Genomic DNA, 16,834 nt, shown 5'->3' with positions numbered 1-16,834 from the left:
AAAAATCACAGAAACTGGTTTGAATTATTTTTAAGAGAGAGAGGGAATGTGTGTGTGTGTGTGTGCGAGAGAGAGAATGAGTGAGAGAGATGTGTGTGTGTGTGTGTGTGTGAGAGGGAGAGAGAGAGAGAGAGAGAGAGAGAGAGAGAGAGAGAGTGAGGAGGAGCTTGTGATATAAGATTTCCTCGCGCACCATCAGCACCAAAACTCTCTCCATCATCTTCTCCTCTCTCTCCACGCAGCGCGCGCGCACACACACACACCGCAGTTTTTATTGTTATTATTGTTATTAACCTCCTCCTCCGGTGGAAGGTGCACGCGCCATGTGCATCCCACGGTGAACCGTCGCGCTCTCCGCTGACTCGATTATGGTCACAGCCCCCGCGGTGCCAAGCTGGAGCCGCCGCGCGTCTCTCGGATCGGTGCGCTCCTGCAGGGGCTGGGATGCGCACCGGGAACCTCCCGCTTCCTGCCGAGCTTCGGCTCTCAGCCGCACGAGTCCGGCAGCGGCGCCGGGGGCCCCGGGGGCCGCCGCGCGCGCAGGAGCCAGTCCACGCGGAGCAGGATGCCGGTGATGAGGGGGCTGCTGGCCCCGCAGAACACCTTCCTGGACACCATCGCCACGCGCTTCGATGGAACCCGTGAGTTACTGTGCTCGAGCTCGTGCCAACTTCATTCTCTCTGCACTCTCAACTTATGATGCTCCACTGTTACTGTTTTCATACATGAAAGCAGTGAGTGCTGGAGTGATTAATCGACCATGAATGACTCGGTTAACACTCAGAGAGCATCATGTTCTCACATTCACTCATTCACATTTTTGTGTAAAAAGAAAACGCACATTTGTGTGTTTACATCGACAGGTGTAACGCCAGAGATGCTCACTAGGTGGCGTGAAACTCTGATTCACAGTCTTCCCTATTGCAAAACAGACACGCCCACTAGATGCTGATTGGGCCACACTGTTTTTGGTGCGTTCCATTTGTAGTTGGAACTTGGAATTTCTGTGGTTGGGTGCGAACTTTTGTCTTCCGGTGTTTTCGTACATAGTCGCTGTTGTTGCCGAGGTTTGTTATCGTCCCGTATTGCGAGCGAATGGCACGCCCAGGACAAGTTTTGCGTCCATGCTTTTTTCGCACTTTTCTTGGACTGTCGTGAAGTCGGAGGTGACGTCGTCACTCCCAGTTCCGACTTCTAGGGATGATTGTCACAAGTCGGAATTTCCGAGTTGTGTGTCAAAAGTTTCAACTGGAACTATTTGGTGCGACGGTGGCTCAGTGGCCGAGTGAGTCGTCTGCCAAGTGGAGGGTTGTGGGTTTGATCCTACTATAGTCTACATGCCGGAGTGAATGAATGAATGGGTGAAAGCGGCTTTGACGATTTACCATTTCATACCGTTTATAATCACGCTAATTAGCTATTCCCCCAAAGCAGCAGTTCCCAAACTACCGGGTCGGGACCCGCAGATGGGTCACTGGAGACTTTTTTGCCCTCCGCCCACTTGAAGGTTGTGGGTCTGCTGTTTTCTAACAATTTCAAAGTTTATTTTCTTACTTTTATGACACGACTGCTGCTTTTGTTGTGTGTGTGTGTGTGTGCGTGCGTGCGTGTGCGTGTGTGTGCGCGTGTGTCTCTCACACACACACATATATGTGTGTATAGAAACAATTTCTCTCTCTTTTTTATTCTCTCTCTTTTTGGCGAGGGAGTCGTGTGAACAGATGCGATGAGCAGCTCGTGTGTTTGGTCTCCTGCTGAGTGAGAGAGTGGGCGAGAGACAGTGACAGGGAGCGTGTGAGAGAGAGAGAGAGAGAGAGAGAGAGAGACAGACAGACAGACAGACAGACAGAGAGAGGTTGATGTTGAGAAAGAGTGAGACTGATTTCACTCTGATTTCACTCTGGGTTTTTCCTTCTAGAATCTTCTCGTATCTGTTAATTAATGTTTGGCTGATGTGAAGAAAGCAGGACCAGGGTTCTGGTTCTGGTGTTGTTGAGTCAGTGCTGGTTCTGGTGTAAGACAATGTAAGAAGTGAGTTAATAAAACCACGTCTTCTCATCTGCTCTGTTCCCTTATCGTCTTGTATCCTCTCCATCTTTCGCCTCTCTTCTCGTATCTGCGCCCCCTTGTGGCTCTTCAAAATAAATCACCAGGACTGTATGCTGACATGGTTTGTCGTGGTCTGTGTGGCGGCTGCAGTGGAAGCGTGGCCGTGTGAAGCCTTCATGTGTTTGGAGGTGCTGATAATTACACGTCTCTCTCCCACAGAACATGTGCAGTCATTGTAATTAACTCGCGCTGCATGTCAAGAATTCATTGTGGCCTTTCTGCCTGTCAGTGGAGGGGGCGGGGCGGCGGGGGGGCAGTGGGGGTGGGACTGTGTGTGTGTGTGTAGTGCTGAGGAGGAGGGGGAGGGGCTGATTTCTGATGTCTGAATATAAATGGAACGTCGGAGCAGGTTGGCGAAAAACAGGGTTTCTGTTTTAAATAATGACACTTTAGTCATTAATCAAACACTTATTCTGTGTGTGTGTGTGTGTGTGTGTGTGAGGACCATTAATGGTCCAATAACTTGATCATTGACAGGCTACTGCTAAGGTAAAAGATAAGGCCTTTGCTAAGGTAAAGGCCTTATCTGTGCAAACCAGCGTGTGGAGGACACATCACATACATCATGCATTCCCTGTAGACCCTTAACCCGTGACCCTCACAGCGACACAAATCTCAGTCCTGAACTTAACCTGTGCCTCAGACACGAGGCTCAGCCTCAGCTCACGCTGACATTTCTCACGTGGTACTCGACATAAACCGAATTATAACCCTTAACCCTAGAACCAGGTCTTAACCCTGCAACCCTGCAGTGCTCGCAGATCTGCGTCATTGTGAGGACGAACAATCGTGTAGACCACTGGGAGGGAGGACAGTTTGGGACCGTGGTCCTCACAACTGATCTCGGGAGTGTCCTCAGTAAGACTGCTGTGTGAGAATTTGTGTGTGTGTGTGTGTGATGCTTTGTGTTTCAGTGAATCCTATCACACACACACACACACACACAAATGTGTCTTCTTGTGGGTAACACGATAACCGTCCATCTTACTCTGAAACTCCGCCCCTTCGTCTCACTGCGTTTGTTTTACTCGTCTTCGTCTCGGCTGATTTTAATGAACGTGGAAAACGTTCAGAGCTGCAAGAAAACACCAGATCTGCTTCAAGGACCGCATCAGATCCATGTCGCATGTTTTGGGGCCCCTGAAACAGATTTGCATTTGTATGTGTTTTAAATAAAATTTCATTTAAAATAAATTATTTACAAAACATCTATTGGAAATGATTTGATTTCATAATTTCTTTTAAATGAGTTAATTGTGATTGGTTATTATTAGTTTTTATTTTTTGTAAATGCTTAATGTGAGTATTTTCCAGGTGCAAGATTCACAAAGGTGATAATAATAAATATTATGTCTCTAATAGGACCTTTCAAAATAAATACACTTTTTTACAATTTACAGTTTAGCTCAGTTTCAGTTAGTTATGCTTTTTTTTACTCTAGTTTTTATTTCTTTTTCATTTATAACAAAAATGTTTTTTTCAATTTTAGTTTTCGTTATTTCGTTTTTCGTTAACTGTAATAACCTTGGACAACACACACACACACACACACACACACACCTCTAAATATGGACCTGAAGTGCTGCAGTTATACATCACAGCCTCTGAATCATACAAGTTAGTATTTATAGACTTTTTCTCATGACAAATACTGAAGCCAACATGTCTCTGAGGAGCCACACACACACACACACACATACACACACACACACACACACACACACACGTAAATACGATTCTTGTCATCCCTGATTGTTGTTTAGTTCTTTTCATTTTGTGTAATCAGTGAACTCGCGCGGCGTCTTCATTAAAACCATTATTTTGAATTTGTTGATATTGAAAACAAAATTACGACAATTCTTTTGCATAATACTTCAATCAATGCTCACTTCATCGGCCACTGAGCCGCCCTGTATCGTCATCATCAGCAGCAGCAGCAGCAGTAGCATCATCAACATCATCAGCAGCAGCAGCAGTATCATCATCAGTATCAGCAGCAGCAGCAGTATCATCAGCAGCAGCAGTAGGATCATCATCAGTATCAGGTAACATCATCATCATCAGCAGCAGCAGTAGTAGTATCATCATCAGTATCAGCAGCAGCAGTAGTATCATCATCATCAGTATCAGTAGCATCATCATCAGTATAGCATCATCATTCAGCAGCATCATCGTATCTCATCATCATCATCAGCAGGTATCATCATCGCTGCAGCATCATCATCATCAGCGGCAGCATCATCAGCAGCATCATCATCATCATCATCATCAATCAGCAACAACATAACATCATCAGCAGTAGTATTATATCATCATCATCAGCAGTAGTATTATCATCATCAGCAGCAGTAGTATCATCAGTAACAGCAACAGTATCATCATCATCATCAGCAGCAGTAGTATCATCATCATCATCAGCGGTAGCAGCAGCAGCAGTATCATCATCAGTATCAGTAGCTGCAACGTATCATCAGCAGCAGTATCAGCAGCAGTATCAGCAGCAGCAGCGGCAATCAACAGCAGAGTATCATCATCATCAGTATCAGCAGCAGCAGTAGTATCATCATCATCAGCGGCAGCAGAGTATCATCATCATCGGTATCAGCAGCGCAGTATCATCTTCATCAGCAGCAGTATCATCATCAGCAGCAGCATCAGTATCAGCAGCAGCAGCAGTAGTATCATCATCAGCAGCAGCAGTATCATCAGCAGCAGTATCATCAGCAGCAGTAGTATCATCAGTATCAGCAGCATATCATCATCAGCATAGCATCATATCAGCAGCAGTAGTATTATTATCATCATCATCAGCAGTATATTATCATCATCAGCAGTAGTATCATCAGTAACAGCAGTAATCATCATCATCATCAGCAGCAGTAGTATCATCATCAGTATCAGCAGTAACAGCGGTAGTAGTATCATCATCAGTATCAGTAGCTGCAGCAGTATCATCAGCAGTAGTATCAGCAGCAGCAGTAGCAGCAGCATCAGTATAGTATCATCATCATCAGTATCAGAAGCAGCAATGGTATCATCATCATCAGTATCAGCAGCAGCAGCAGTAGTATATCATCTTCATCAGCAGCAGTATCATCATCATCAGCAGTAACATCAGTATCAGCAGCAGCAACAGTAGTATCATCATCATCATCAGCAGTATCATCAGCAGCAGCAGTATCATCATCATCAGCAGCAGTATCATCAGCAGCAGCAGTAGTATCATCAGTATCAGCAGCAGTAGTATCATCAGTATCATCATCAGCAGTATCATCAGCAGCAGCAGTATCATCATCAGCAGCAGTAGTATCATCAGTATCAGCAGCAGCAGCAGTAGTATCATCAATATCATCATCAGCAGCAGTATCATCATTAGCAGCAGCAGTATCATCATATTGTATTAATTGAGTGGGTCTTGGCTGGACTGTAATCAGGTTACAGCTTGAGTCCTGCTTCCTAACAAGGACACGTGTGGAGCTTCCTTTCCTCTCTGTCACGCCTCACATTCAGCTGAATGCTCCTGTGATACATTTCTTTATTATTGTTGTTTATGTTTGAAAAACAGTTTGACAAACATTTAATGTACTTTTAACGTTTTTAAGGACGTGTAAAGTGCAAATATACTCTTAAACCGACCCTCTGATCTTAGAGAAAACCAGTGATTTTAACATCACACACACACACACACACACACACACACACAGGAGTTGCTGATCCACTGCTGCCTCATCACTAAGTTCAAATGTCTTATTTTCATATTGACCTCAGTGACACACAGTGACCACACGAGGCAGCAGCAGACCAGCAGCTCCTGTGTGTGTGTGTGTGTGATGTTAAAATCACTGGTTTTCTCTCTGGTCTTTGATGTGAGGCAGGTAACAAACAAAGTTCCTGTTAAACCACAAACACAGCCTCTCCATCGCCACACTCTTCCCTCCCTGATGTGACTAAAGTCAAGTTTGAGGTAATAAGTTGGAGTTATCAGGAGAAAAGTGGCTCAGATACATTTACAAGTGTTCTTCTGTCTCTTAAAGACTTCACTGCTCTGTCTCAGAGGAACAGGAGACACACACCACTCTCTGCTCCATCCTTCAGCCTGTCATCATTTACCTCCCACCCTCTCCCCTGTGTGTGTGTGTGTGTGTGTGTGTCTCTGGGTTAAAGTCTGTCACCTCTTCATATTTTCCATACCCTGTGTTTGTGTATCCTTGTGCATCAGTGCTTGTGTGTGTGTGTGTGTGTTTGACAGCACAGATTAATCGGTGGAGCGTTGTCGTGTCTCAGGTGTGTATTTTTTCTTCCCTCCTGTGGTGTTCGGTGATCTAACTCCCTCCTGACTCCTCCTCCTCCTCGTCCTCCTCCTCCTCTGATGATGATGATGGGCCTGATAATAAAGCCACAGGCTCCGTCAGCATCTTCTCTCTCTCTCTCTGTCAGTCAGCTGATAGTTATCATGCGACGCAGTCGTTTAAACAGACACTGGACGGACGACAGACCGCTAATCAATTGAGTCAAATCTGAAGATAAGATAAGATAATCCTGTGTTAGTGCCACATTTAAAGTCATTTACAAAATAATAAACTTGTGTTTTCACATCTATGAATGAACAATGTTTAGCAAAACAGACACATTTGTGGTTTACATAGATTTTTTTCTTACTAAACACTTCATACAAATGTTAAAAAAGTTACATTTTCATGCGTCTTGGTACAGACTCTTCACTTCTGCTCGTTATGTGGAAATTGTGAACTTCCTATGAACTACGGAAGCCCAGGAGGAGTCTGTTATTGAACTGTTATGAAAGCAGAACTTCTCGTCCGCCAGAAATGTTTTTGAGAGCGGCGCCGGGGCTCTTTAGGTCTGTTGTCATTTATTGTCTGTGATGTTTTTGAGAGCGGCGCCGTGGCTCTTTAGGTCTGTTGGTCTGTTATTATTTATTGTCTTTGATGTTTTGGCGGCCGTGGCTCTTTAGGTCTGTTGTCTTTGATGTTTTTGAGGCGCCGCCTCTTTAGGTCCGTTCTTGTTTATTGACTTTGATGTTTTGAGGCGGCACCGTGGCTCTTTAGGTCCATTGTTGTTTATTGACTTTGATGTTTTGAGGCTGGCGCCGTGGCTCTTTAGGTCGTTGTCGTTTATTGTCTGTGATGTTTTTGAGATGCAGAGGCTCTTTAGGTCCGTTGTCTCTTATTGTCTTTGATGTTTTGAGAGCGCCTTGGCTCTTAGGTCCGTTGTGGTTCATTGTCTTTGATGTTTTTGAGGCGGCTGTGACTCTTTAGGTCGTTGTTGTTTATTGTCTTTGATGTTTTTGAGAGCGGCGCTGTGACTCTTTAGGTCTGTTGTCGTTTATTGTCTTTGATGTTTTTGAGAGCGGTGCAGCGGCTCTTTAGGTCCGTTGTCGTTTATTGTCTTTGATGTTTGAAGCAAAAAAAGGACAAGGGAACTCAAACCTGGATTTGTTTTTACTTAAATACAAACGTTTACAAATGAAAGTGCTGACAAAATAAAATATGTAAATACATAATGTGTCAGTCAACGTTGGTCAAAGGTCACAGATGCTTTAACTTTCTCAGGGACCTTAATTCATTCACCTGTCCTCATCATTCATTCACCTGTCATCATGGAAATGCATGCTTATTATTTATTATCTTTATCTTTTCTGTCTTTGCTGCTGTGACGATGTAAATTTCCTCCCTGCAGGAGTAATAAAGGACTCTCGTATCATATTGTATCGCATCGTATCGTATAGTATAGTATCGTATCGTATCATGTCGCGCTGTGTCGTGTTGTATCATGTTGTGTTGTGTCGTGTTGTATCATGTTGTGTTGTGTCGTGTCATTTGTCTCTCAGTCTTTCCATCGGGAAAAACTCTAAACATTTCCTTGTGCCTCTGAGTTACAGTTAGTGTTTTTTTGCTCGTTGCTTCGTGTCCTGAAAAGTCACTAAATCTAGCGACAAAGTTGCCAGGTTAGCATCACAGATGACAGCAGGGTGACGGATCCAGATCCAGATCCAGTCTGGGCAGCAGGTTTTCAAAAGAGCCCGAGGAAAAGTGCTGTCGAAAATGTCAGGTGTGGAATTTTTGTCTCGTCACCAGAATAAATCTTTAGCGTCAGCGTTTTCCTCCGTCACAGAGAGGCGGAGACTTCACCACGAGCTGTCAGGAGACACAGGAAGTGAGAGAGGACGGAAATAGACGCAGGTGGTTTTAACGATGATGTCACAGCGAGCTGAAGAGGAGATGAGGAGCGAAGGCCGAGGGTCGTTAATGACGGTAAACGACAGCGATGGAGTCAGAGCAGATGAGTTTGTGCTCTGGCTTCATTAAAGCTCGGACAGAGCTCGGTCGTCTTAATGTTTCCTAAAACCTGCTCCATTATGAGTTCATCGCTCTGGAAAAACACTCATGGATGAATAAATGCAACAGAAATCGAATCAAAATGATGCTCAGTGACCGAGGCTCTGAAAACAACAAACACACACAAATCACCGCCTGTTTCTCCTTTAATGATCATAAATAATAATAATAATAATAATAATAATAATAATAATAATAACAATAATAATAATAATAATAATCCTCCAAACATGAGCTGAGTGGATTTTAAAAAGTAAGTAAACACAGGAAAAAAAACTGAAGATTAAAAGCTCAGTTTGAGAGAAAACATGAGATTTAAATGTTAGCGTTGTGTTCAGGGTCATTCCTGCCACTAGGGCGCGCTCTCTCTCTCTGAGGGGAAGAGAATTGAGGATGAGCTTCCTGATGAAGTGACTGATCCTCTCCGACTTTTCCCTGTAGTTTTCACACAGTGAGTGTGACACAGATTAACAGATTAACAGATTAACTCTGTCACTTTCTGCTCTGAAAGATACTGAACAGTGTGATTAGACGTCTCACGACGATCTTTCTTCTGTTGTCACGTCTCATACGCGTTTCAAAGTAAAAGCAGAGTTTCAAAGTAAAAGCAAAGTTTCTAGTCCCAGCTTCTCACATGTGAATATTTTAACAAAAGAAATCAATTTCTGTTTATGGACAAAAACAAGACGTTTGAGAACATCGATATTTCCAGGTTTGACAAAAACGGATCAATATTTTCGGACCAAACAACTCATCGAGGAGATGAACAGCAGATGAGATTTATAATTTATAATTTATTTATAATATTTGCAGCCTTAGATCAAATCTGACCTGAACAGGAGTTTTTAAAAAGACTTTGTGAGCAGTTCTGTTGAGTCCAGAAGGTCAAGTTTAAACATACCAGGAAGTTTATTTTGAAGGGCACTGACTTTTTCGTCATAAAGACAAATGGACGTCTCGTGTGTCCACATATATTTCCTCTTTTCTACCAGGACTGTGTCTTCATTCACTGTAATAAATATCACACACTGCAGCTTTAATCAGCAGCTGGAGCACATGTGGACACACTGAGGATCAGAACCGAGGTCCGGGAGTTCCGGCGCTCCGTCGCTCTCCATCTGTGCACCTCATTAGAGCGAGAACATTGACATCTTATTTACGACACGCGTCATTAATCAAGTGTTCAGACGCCAAATAAATCACTGCCTTCAGATCTGAGGTCTGATCTGAGCCAAAGTCGATCAACGTCGCGCTGCCATTAAATCTCCAGAATCAAGATGATCCATAAATAATGAAGAAATGAACTCATGTCATACAGTTTTCATCGTCTCAAGTCTGTGACATTTTACACGTGATTTTCCTGCTGGAAAAACTCATTTAGTGTCACTTTACTTAACATCTCACACACACACACACACACACACACAGGAGCTGCTGCTCTACTGCTCAGGGATTATTTTCATCATTGATTCATCCGACCAGTTTTTTGGTCAGATGAATCAATGATTCATTGATTCGATGTTTGGTCCAGAAAATGTTGATCAGTGTTTGTCAAACCTGGAACCAGGAAATAAGAGTTTATGATTATGATAGAAACAATTCCACTGATTAACATTCAAATAGTAACAGTGAATATTTACATTTTCCATGTAATTCCCTGCATTTTTAAGGGGGATGAGGTCGATAATAACCTAAGAAAACTTTGTTTTTACGACATTAAAAGGACAAATGGTCAATGTTTTTACAAATACATGCAACTATTGATTATTGTCAAAACTGATCAGTTGTTTTTGGTCCCTAAATTATCTTCTTCTAGTCCTTAAATGTCTTGTTTTTGTCCACAAGTTTTGAAAGATTTCTTTGTTTTTATTGAGCAAAAGAAAGCAGAAAATATTCACATTTAAGAAGATGAAAAATCACACAAACACGTTTTAAGTGACCTAAACATGAGTCGGCAGTGAGTGTCCGTCCGCGTCCGCTTGCGTCTGTCCTGCTGCTGGACGAGTGTGAAAGGTTTGAATGATTTAATGTTTTCCTGCATCATTTGCTCCTCGACTCCTCACAGTTTCACCGTCTTTTCCTGCTTTTGTTTAATTCAAGCAAATATTGACTTTGGAGACGGAGACGGTGACTGGACTGTTTTTTTTTTTCAATATCAAAAGGCCAATAAAGAAAAGAAGCGTTGGTGTGGTGTTTTCTGTGGGAGTGGCAGCTGGATGATGCACCTGTTACCACACACACACACACACACACACACACTGTGTGTGTGTGTGTGTGTGTGTTGTGTCTATGAGTCTCATCTCTGGTCTCTGTGGTTTTGCAGCTCGTGTTTCCACAGTGTCCAATTATCAGCCACTATTTGCAGAAGCAACAACGACATGTTGTCTGTGTGTGTGTGTGTGGGAAGGGATTAAGGTGGAGATCAGTATAATATAAAATATGTTGCTCTGGTCAAATATTTTGTTCATTTGTGGGTTGTTGTTATTCTGGCGGCTCCTCCCACATGTGAACACTGATACAGAAGGAAACTGTGAGGAAAAGGCCTCGATATGAACACAAAACTCCATGTAAATGTGTGTTTTTAGTATTCATGAGTGAAAAACATGGAAAAACGGATTTTAGCCACAAATCTACGTCTACAATAGCAAAAAAACACAACTTTTCCTCTGTATCTCATCGTGAAATAGACTTTTTCCAACAGGAAACTGAAGTTAGTAAAGCACTCACTCTCCCACACCAAAGCCCACAGAGAAAATCAGTGATTTTAACATCACACACACACACACACAGGAGCCGTTGATCCACCGCTGCCTCCATCACTAATGCTGTCAATTCAGCATTTAAAGTTCTTCATTCAGATTGACCTCAGTGACACAGAGTGACCACACGAGGCAGCAGAGGACCAGCAGCTCCTGTGTGTGTGTGTGTGTGATGTTAAAATCACTGATTCTCTCTGTGGGCTTTGGTGTGGGAGAGTGAGTGCTTTACAAACTTCAGTTTCCAGTAAGAAAACCCCGACTCATGGTGAGATAAAGTGGTTCTTAGGATATTTGCAGACTTAAGAAGATGATGTAGATTTCATTAGGTACATCAGACCACACTTCAGAAAACGCTAAAGTGTCCCTTTAATCTTCAATCTTTGAGCTGTGAGTTGTTGTTAAAGCTCTGACAGACGGACGGACGCACAGCTCACTTCACCAAAAACACATTTAGTCTCTATTAAAGATGGATGACAGGATGTTTTTCATCACTGTGTGGTTTAAAAAAAAAACAAACACTCAAGCTTTTATCCAAAGAGAAAATCACACGCGTGTGCGTGTGTGCGTGTGTGTGTGCGCGTGTGTGTGTGTGTATTAACATAAGCAGGTATTTATTTTATCCTTCTTCTCATTTCCGTCTCATCCTGCACCGTCAGCTTTAGAGAAATGAGACAGTGACTCTGACTCTGCAGCTCTTCACTGTCGAGATAATTGGATGAATGTGTGAATCCCGCGCAGGTGTGTGTTTACACAGTCACATTATGGGGACTTGTCTTCCTTGGGGGGACAAAAAGCAAGTCCGTTAATGTATTACGACAAATTGTGTATATTTTTTAACGTGTTTATTGTCACAATATCTCAGTCACAATATGATATTATCGCAATACGATATTAGCACGATATTTAAGTCACAATATGATATTAGCATGATATTTAAGTCACGATAAGATATTAGGCCAATATTTATGTCACGATATTAGTACGATATTTAAGTCACAATATGATATTAGCACGATATTTAAGTCACAATATGATATTAGCATGATATGATATTTCCATGATATTTAAGTCACAATCCGATATTGTCACGATATTTAAGTTGCGGTGCAATATTTCCATGATATTTAAGTCACAATATAATATCATGATGCTGCAAAAATATTGGAAAAATCAAATATTGCGATGTACTCACACAACAGCTCTAATGAGTGATCTACAAGAAAGTGTTAATGTTTATTTCTAACATCAGTTATAAATAATCCATACTTTGTGTTTATAGAGGAGTTCTAAAAGTTACAGGTGTTATGTTTTCATGTTTTCTAACAGAAATTTATGTGAAGTTTTCAGCAGTTGCTTTAGCCGAGATGTCACTGTGTGTGTGTGTGTGTGTGTGTGTGTGTGTGTGTGTGTGTGTGTGTGTGTGTGTGTGAACATCGCTGACTTCTCCTCATTAGACGACACCTGTCAAAGGTGTGGAGTTTTTTTCTCCGTCATGTTTTAAATTTAGCCGTGATTCTTCTTCTTTACTCGCTCCTCGCTCTCCACACACACACACACACACACACACACACACACACACACACACACACACGCAAACAAAAAGGGAGAAGTTTGCGTGTGAAGGTGAAAACCCTCACAGATTTTATCCGTGTCTAATCTAATGTTGTCCAGATGTAATCTACTCTAATCCAACAGTTGTTCCAAAATATTACGTCCAATGTAATCATATTTTGTCTTAGTCTATCCTAATCTAATCTAATTTTGTTCTGATGTAATGTCGTCAGATTCAATCTAGTCTTATCTATCCCAATCTATTCTCATCAAATCCAGTGTAATCTAATTGTGTCCTAATATAATCCATTTTTTCCTAGTCTGATCTAATCTCTATCTAGTTTATTGTAATCTCATCAATCTAGTGCTAATTTATCCTAATTTAATCTAATTTAGTTGTATATATTATATGTGTCTATTCAAATCACATCTTTTCTTATCTAAATGCGTCCTAGTCTAATCTAATCTAAATGTAATGTAATCTAATCCCATATTGTTTTTTTTATTTGAAAATATTCTAATTGAATCTTATTTCTAATCTAATCTTTGAGCCTAATCTATACAATAATCTAAGTTGATCTAAATGTATTTGTTCTGCTCTGAAATAATCTCATTCTAATCTCATCCTATGTAATCTTATCCAATATTAATTCCGTCCTAATTTAATCAAATTTTGTCCTAATGTAATCTAATCCGAAATAATCGTATTTATTCTACAATCTTCTAATCCTATAGAAAACATGAAAATTATTTTAAAATGAAAGTGGTGAAAGGATGAATGTAAAGTCGCATGTGCTTTGAAGATTCTGCACATGAACGAGTGAACTGTGAACTTGTTACTTTTCGTAGAAAACAGAAGAGATGGATGATCAGACATTAGTAGTCGCTGCAGAGCAGACGACGTGTTCACAGACATGATGAATGGATCTGGATGAGAACATGAAATATTTACTGTTTTCATCTGCATTCATTAATATGTAATGTCTCACATTTGTCTCTTTGTCTTCACTCACTGGGACATTTGTCTCTTTGTCCCTCGTTTGTTTTTTGTCCTCGTTTTTCGTCTGTCAGAGCAGAGACTGTTCACAACGACGAGACTGAAAAAAGGCAACAACTCTGTCATATTAACTCTGTCATATTAACTCCGTCATATTAACTCTGTCATGTGCTCTGTCATATTAACTCCGTCATATTAACTCCGTCATATTAACTCCGTCATGTTAACTCCGTCATGTTAACTCCGTCATATTAACTCTGTCATGTTAACTCCGTCATATTAACTCCCTCATATAAACTCCGTCATATTTACTCTGTCATGTTAACTCCGTCATTAACTCATATTAACTCTCTGTCATGTTAACTCCGTCATATTAACTCGTCATGTTAACTCTGTCATGTGCTCTGTCATATTAACTCCGTCATATTAACTCTGTCATATTAACTCCGTCATATTAACTCTGTCATAATCTCCTCATATTAACTCCGTCATAATGCTCTGTCACTCTGTCATGTTAACTCCGTCATATTAACTCTGTCATATTAACTCCGTCATATCATATTAACTTCATCATATTAACTCTGTCATATTAACTCCATCATATTACTCTGTCCATAATGTCTATTAACTCCGTCATATTAACTCTGTCATATTAACTCCGTCATATTAACTCTGTCATATTAACTCTGTCATATTAACTCCGTCATATTAACTCTGTCATATTAACTCCATCATATTAACTCTGTCATATTAACTCTGTCATATTAACTCTGTCATATTAACTCCATCATATTAACTCCATCATATTAACTCTGTCATATTAACTCCGTCATATTAACTCTGTCATATTAACTCCGTCATATTAACTCTGTCATATTAACTCATACTCGCACTGTTTTTATGACACCCAGCAGCAGCATCTTTACCCAGAATGCACCTGTTGCCTCAGTTTTTGGACGATGACAGTAAAAGTGCAGCAGAAGCAACAGAGGACTTTTCTCTCGCTGTCGTCTCCTCAGCTCAGTCTTCAAAGGACACTTTGACAGAAATTGTGGGACAGATGAATTAGACCTGTGTCAAAGTGTCCTCATCATCACCACCGCGGCAGAGACGCCTGCGGAGAACATGTGATAAAACTGCTGCTGTTCATGTGTCAACCAGCGCTGATGCACATGACATGTCAGCGGGCTCCGAGGACACCGGGAGACAGAGAGACAGTGAGAGACAGAGAGAGAGACGGGGAAACAGAGGGAGCAGGTGATTTGATGCACAGCAGCTTTATGGCGTCTTTAATGAGGTTGTGGACGTCGATCCTCTGTTTCTGTACGACATCACACTTCCACGGAAGCTCAGCTTCTCTGGGAGTCAGTGGAGCAGTGGGCGGGGCGCGGACGCTGGGCTTCTGTTTGATGATTGGAGGAAGTGTCTGGAAGGCGGAGCCAGTTTTTGATTGACAGCGAAACAACCACGACACAAACAGCTGCTACATTTACATTTGTACATAAACACAGGGTTAGCTGCGTCAGCTGAGCTTGTTACACTCATGTGGAGTGAGTGAGTGAGGGAGTGAGGGAGTGAATGAGGGAGTATTGGTGTCTTTTTCTGGGTGGGTTTATTAAAATGTCCTCACTCAGTCAGTCAGTGACAGGAAATCAATCTGTTTCATGTTCTTCATCATAAACATCTGACATGGAACATTTCATAAATGATGTCTGTGCGTGTGTGTGTGTGTGTGCTGTGTGTGTGTGTGCGTGTGTGTGTGTGTGTCTGTCGTGTGTGTGTGTGTGTGTGTGTGTGTGTGTGTGCGTGCGTGTGTGTGTGTGTGTGTCTGTGCGTGTGTGTGTGTGCGTGTGTGCGTGTGCCTGTGTGTGTGTGTGTGTGTGTGTGTGTGTCTGTGCGTGTGTGTGTGTGTGTCTGTGCGTGTGTGTGTGTTCTTGTATTTCTTACCTCGTCAGGACCAAGTATAAGCTCTGGTCACATGGTCGGCTGGGAGATTCCAGAGGAAGAACTTCCTGGTGTGATGACATGTGACGTTTAGAGCCAGATTTAAAGAGACGGTTGTTTCCAAACTTAATGAGTTACTATTTTAAATTTTAAATGAGATTTCTCCTCAATGACTTTGTAACTTTAATTTACTCACAGCTGGTAATCTATCAGATGAAAATCATCACTTTACCACATAAATAAATCCATGTTATCGTCATAAAATCCGCCAAAAATTCCTGAAACAGGCGTCAGTGCAGGTTTAGTGTTATTCTTTTGTGCTACAGTAAATGTTCTCGCTCCATCGATCGCTCGGAGCATTTAACACTCACTCAGTCACGTTCACACGTTACAACTCTACATGTTTACTCGCTCTCTCTCTCTCTCTCTCTATATATATATATACATATATATATATATATATATATGTATATAGTGCTGCACAAATTCACCACACCATTCATGTGTGACACCGTGAACGAGTGATTATGTCCATTATTGTCTCGTTTGTCTGTGGTTGAAATTGAAGATTATTACACAGATTACAGCCAGATTACAGCCAGATTACAGCCACTGACTCACCTGATGAAATCGACATCCGCTGAAGTCTTTGATGTCACCCTCCGACACCAAACGTCATAGAGAAAACCAGTGATTTGACATCACAGAGACTCAGGAGCTGCTGATCCACTGCTGCCTCCATCAGTAACTTCAAATGTGCTATTTTGTGAATTCTGTGTTTGAAATCCAGCGTTTGGATCTGCTCGAGTGGCACAAATGAGCCAAATGAGGCAGAAGTGGACCAGCGGCTCACCAGCAGCTAAAATCACTGATGTTCTCTATGGGATTTGGTGTAGGAGAGTGAGTGGGTTTAACAGCTACATGAAGCAATATTCATTAATAAGATAAATATTGTTCAAATATCTCAGACTGAAGCTGGTGTAGATTTTGTTGAGTGGATTAAATCTGTTTTTTTTTGTCCATGTTTTCACTGAGGACGAGAGTTCAAGTCAAACTGTTGATTTCCTGTTGATCAGTTTATGGATTAGCAGATTAATCGCTGCCTCTGTGGCTCTGAT

The 16,834-nt window shown here is 41.7% G+C and overlaps 1 protein-coding gene across 1 annotated transcript in view; it reads left to right on the top strand.

Annotated features, from left to right (window-relative positions):
* Window positions 1-261: 261 nt before the first annotated feature.
* Window positions 262-16,834, top strand: part of kcnh3 (potassium voltage-gated channel, subfamily H (eag-related), member 3) — a 75,206-nt gene continuing 58,633 nt past the window's right edge. Inside the window, exon 1 of the mRNA XM_044017324.1 lies at window positions 262-641. Coding sequence (XP_043873259.1) covers window positions 566-641 — 76 coding nt within the window. The 5' untranslated portion in view covers window positions 262-565. The remainder of the gene's footprint in view (window positions 642-16,834) is intronic.

Source organism: Solea senegalensis, unplaced genomic scaffold, assembly GCF_019176455.1.
Source record: "Solea senegalensis isolate Sse05_10M unplaced genomic scaffold, IFAPA_SoseM_1 scf7180000015295, whole genome shotgun sequence".
Taxonomy (NCBI): domain Eukaryota; kingdom Metazoa; phylum Chordata; class Actinopteri; order Pleuronectiformes; family Soleidae; genus Solea; species Solea senegalensis.
The sequence above is the reverse complement of the archived record's forward strand: the minus strand, read 5'-3'. Positions and strand labels throughout refer to the sequence as shown.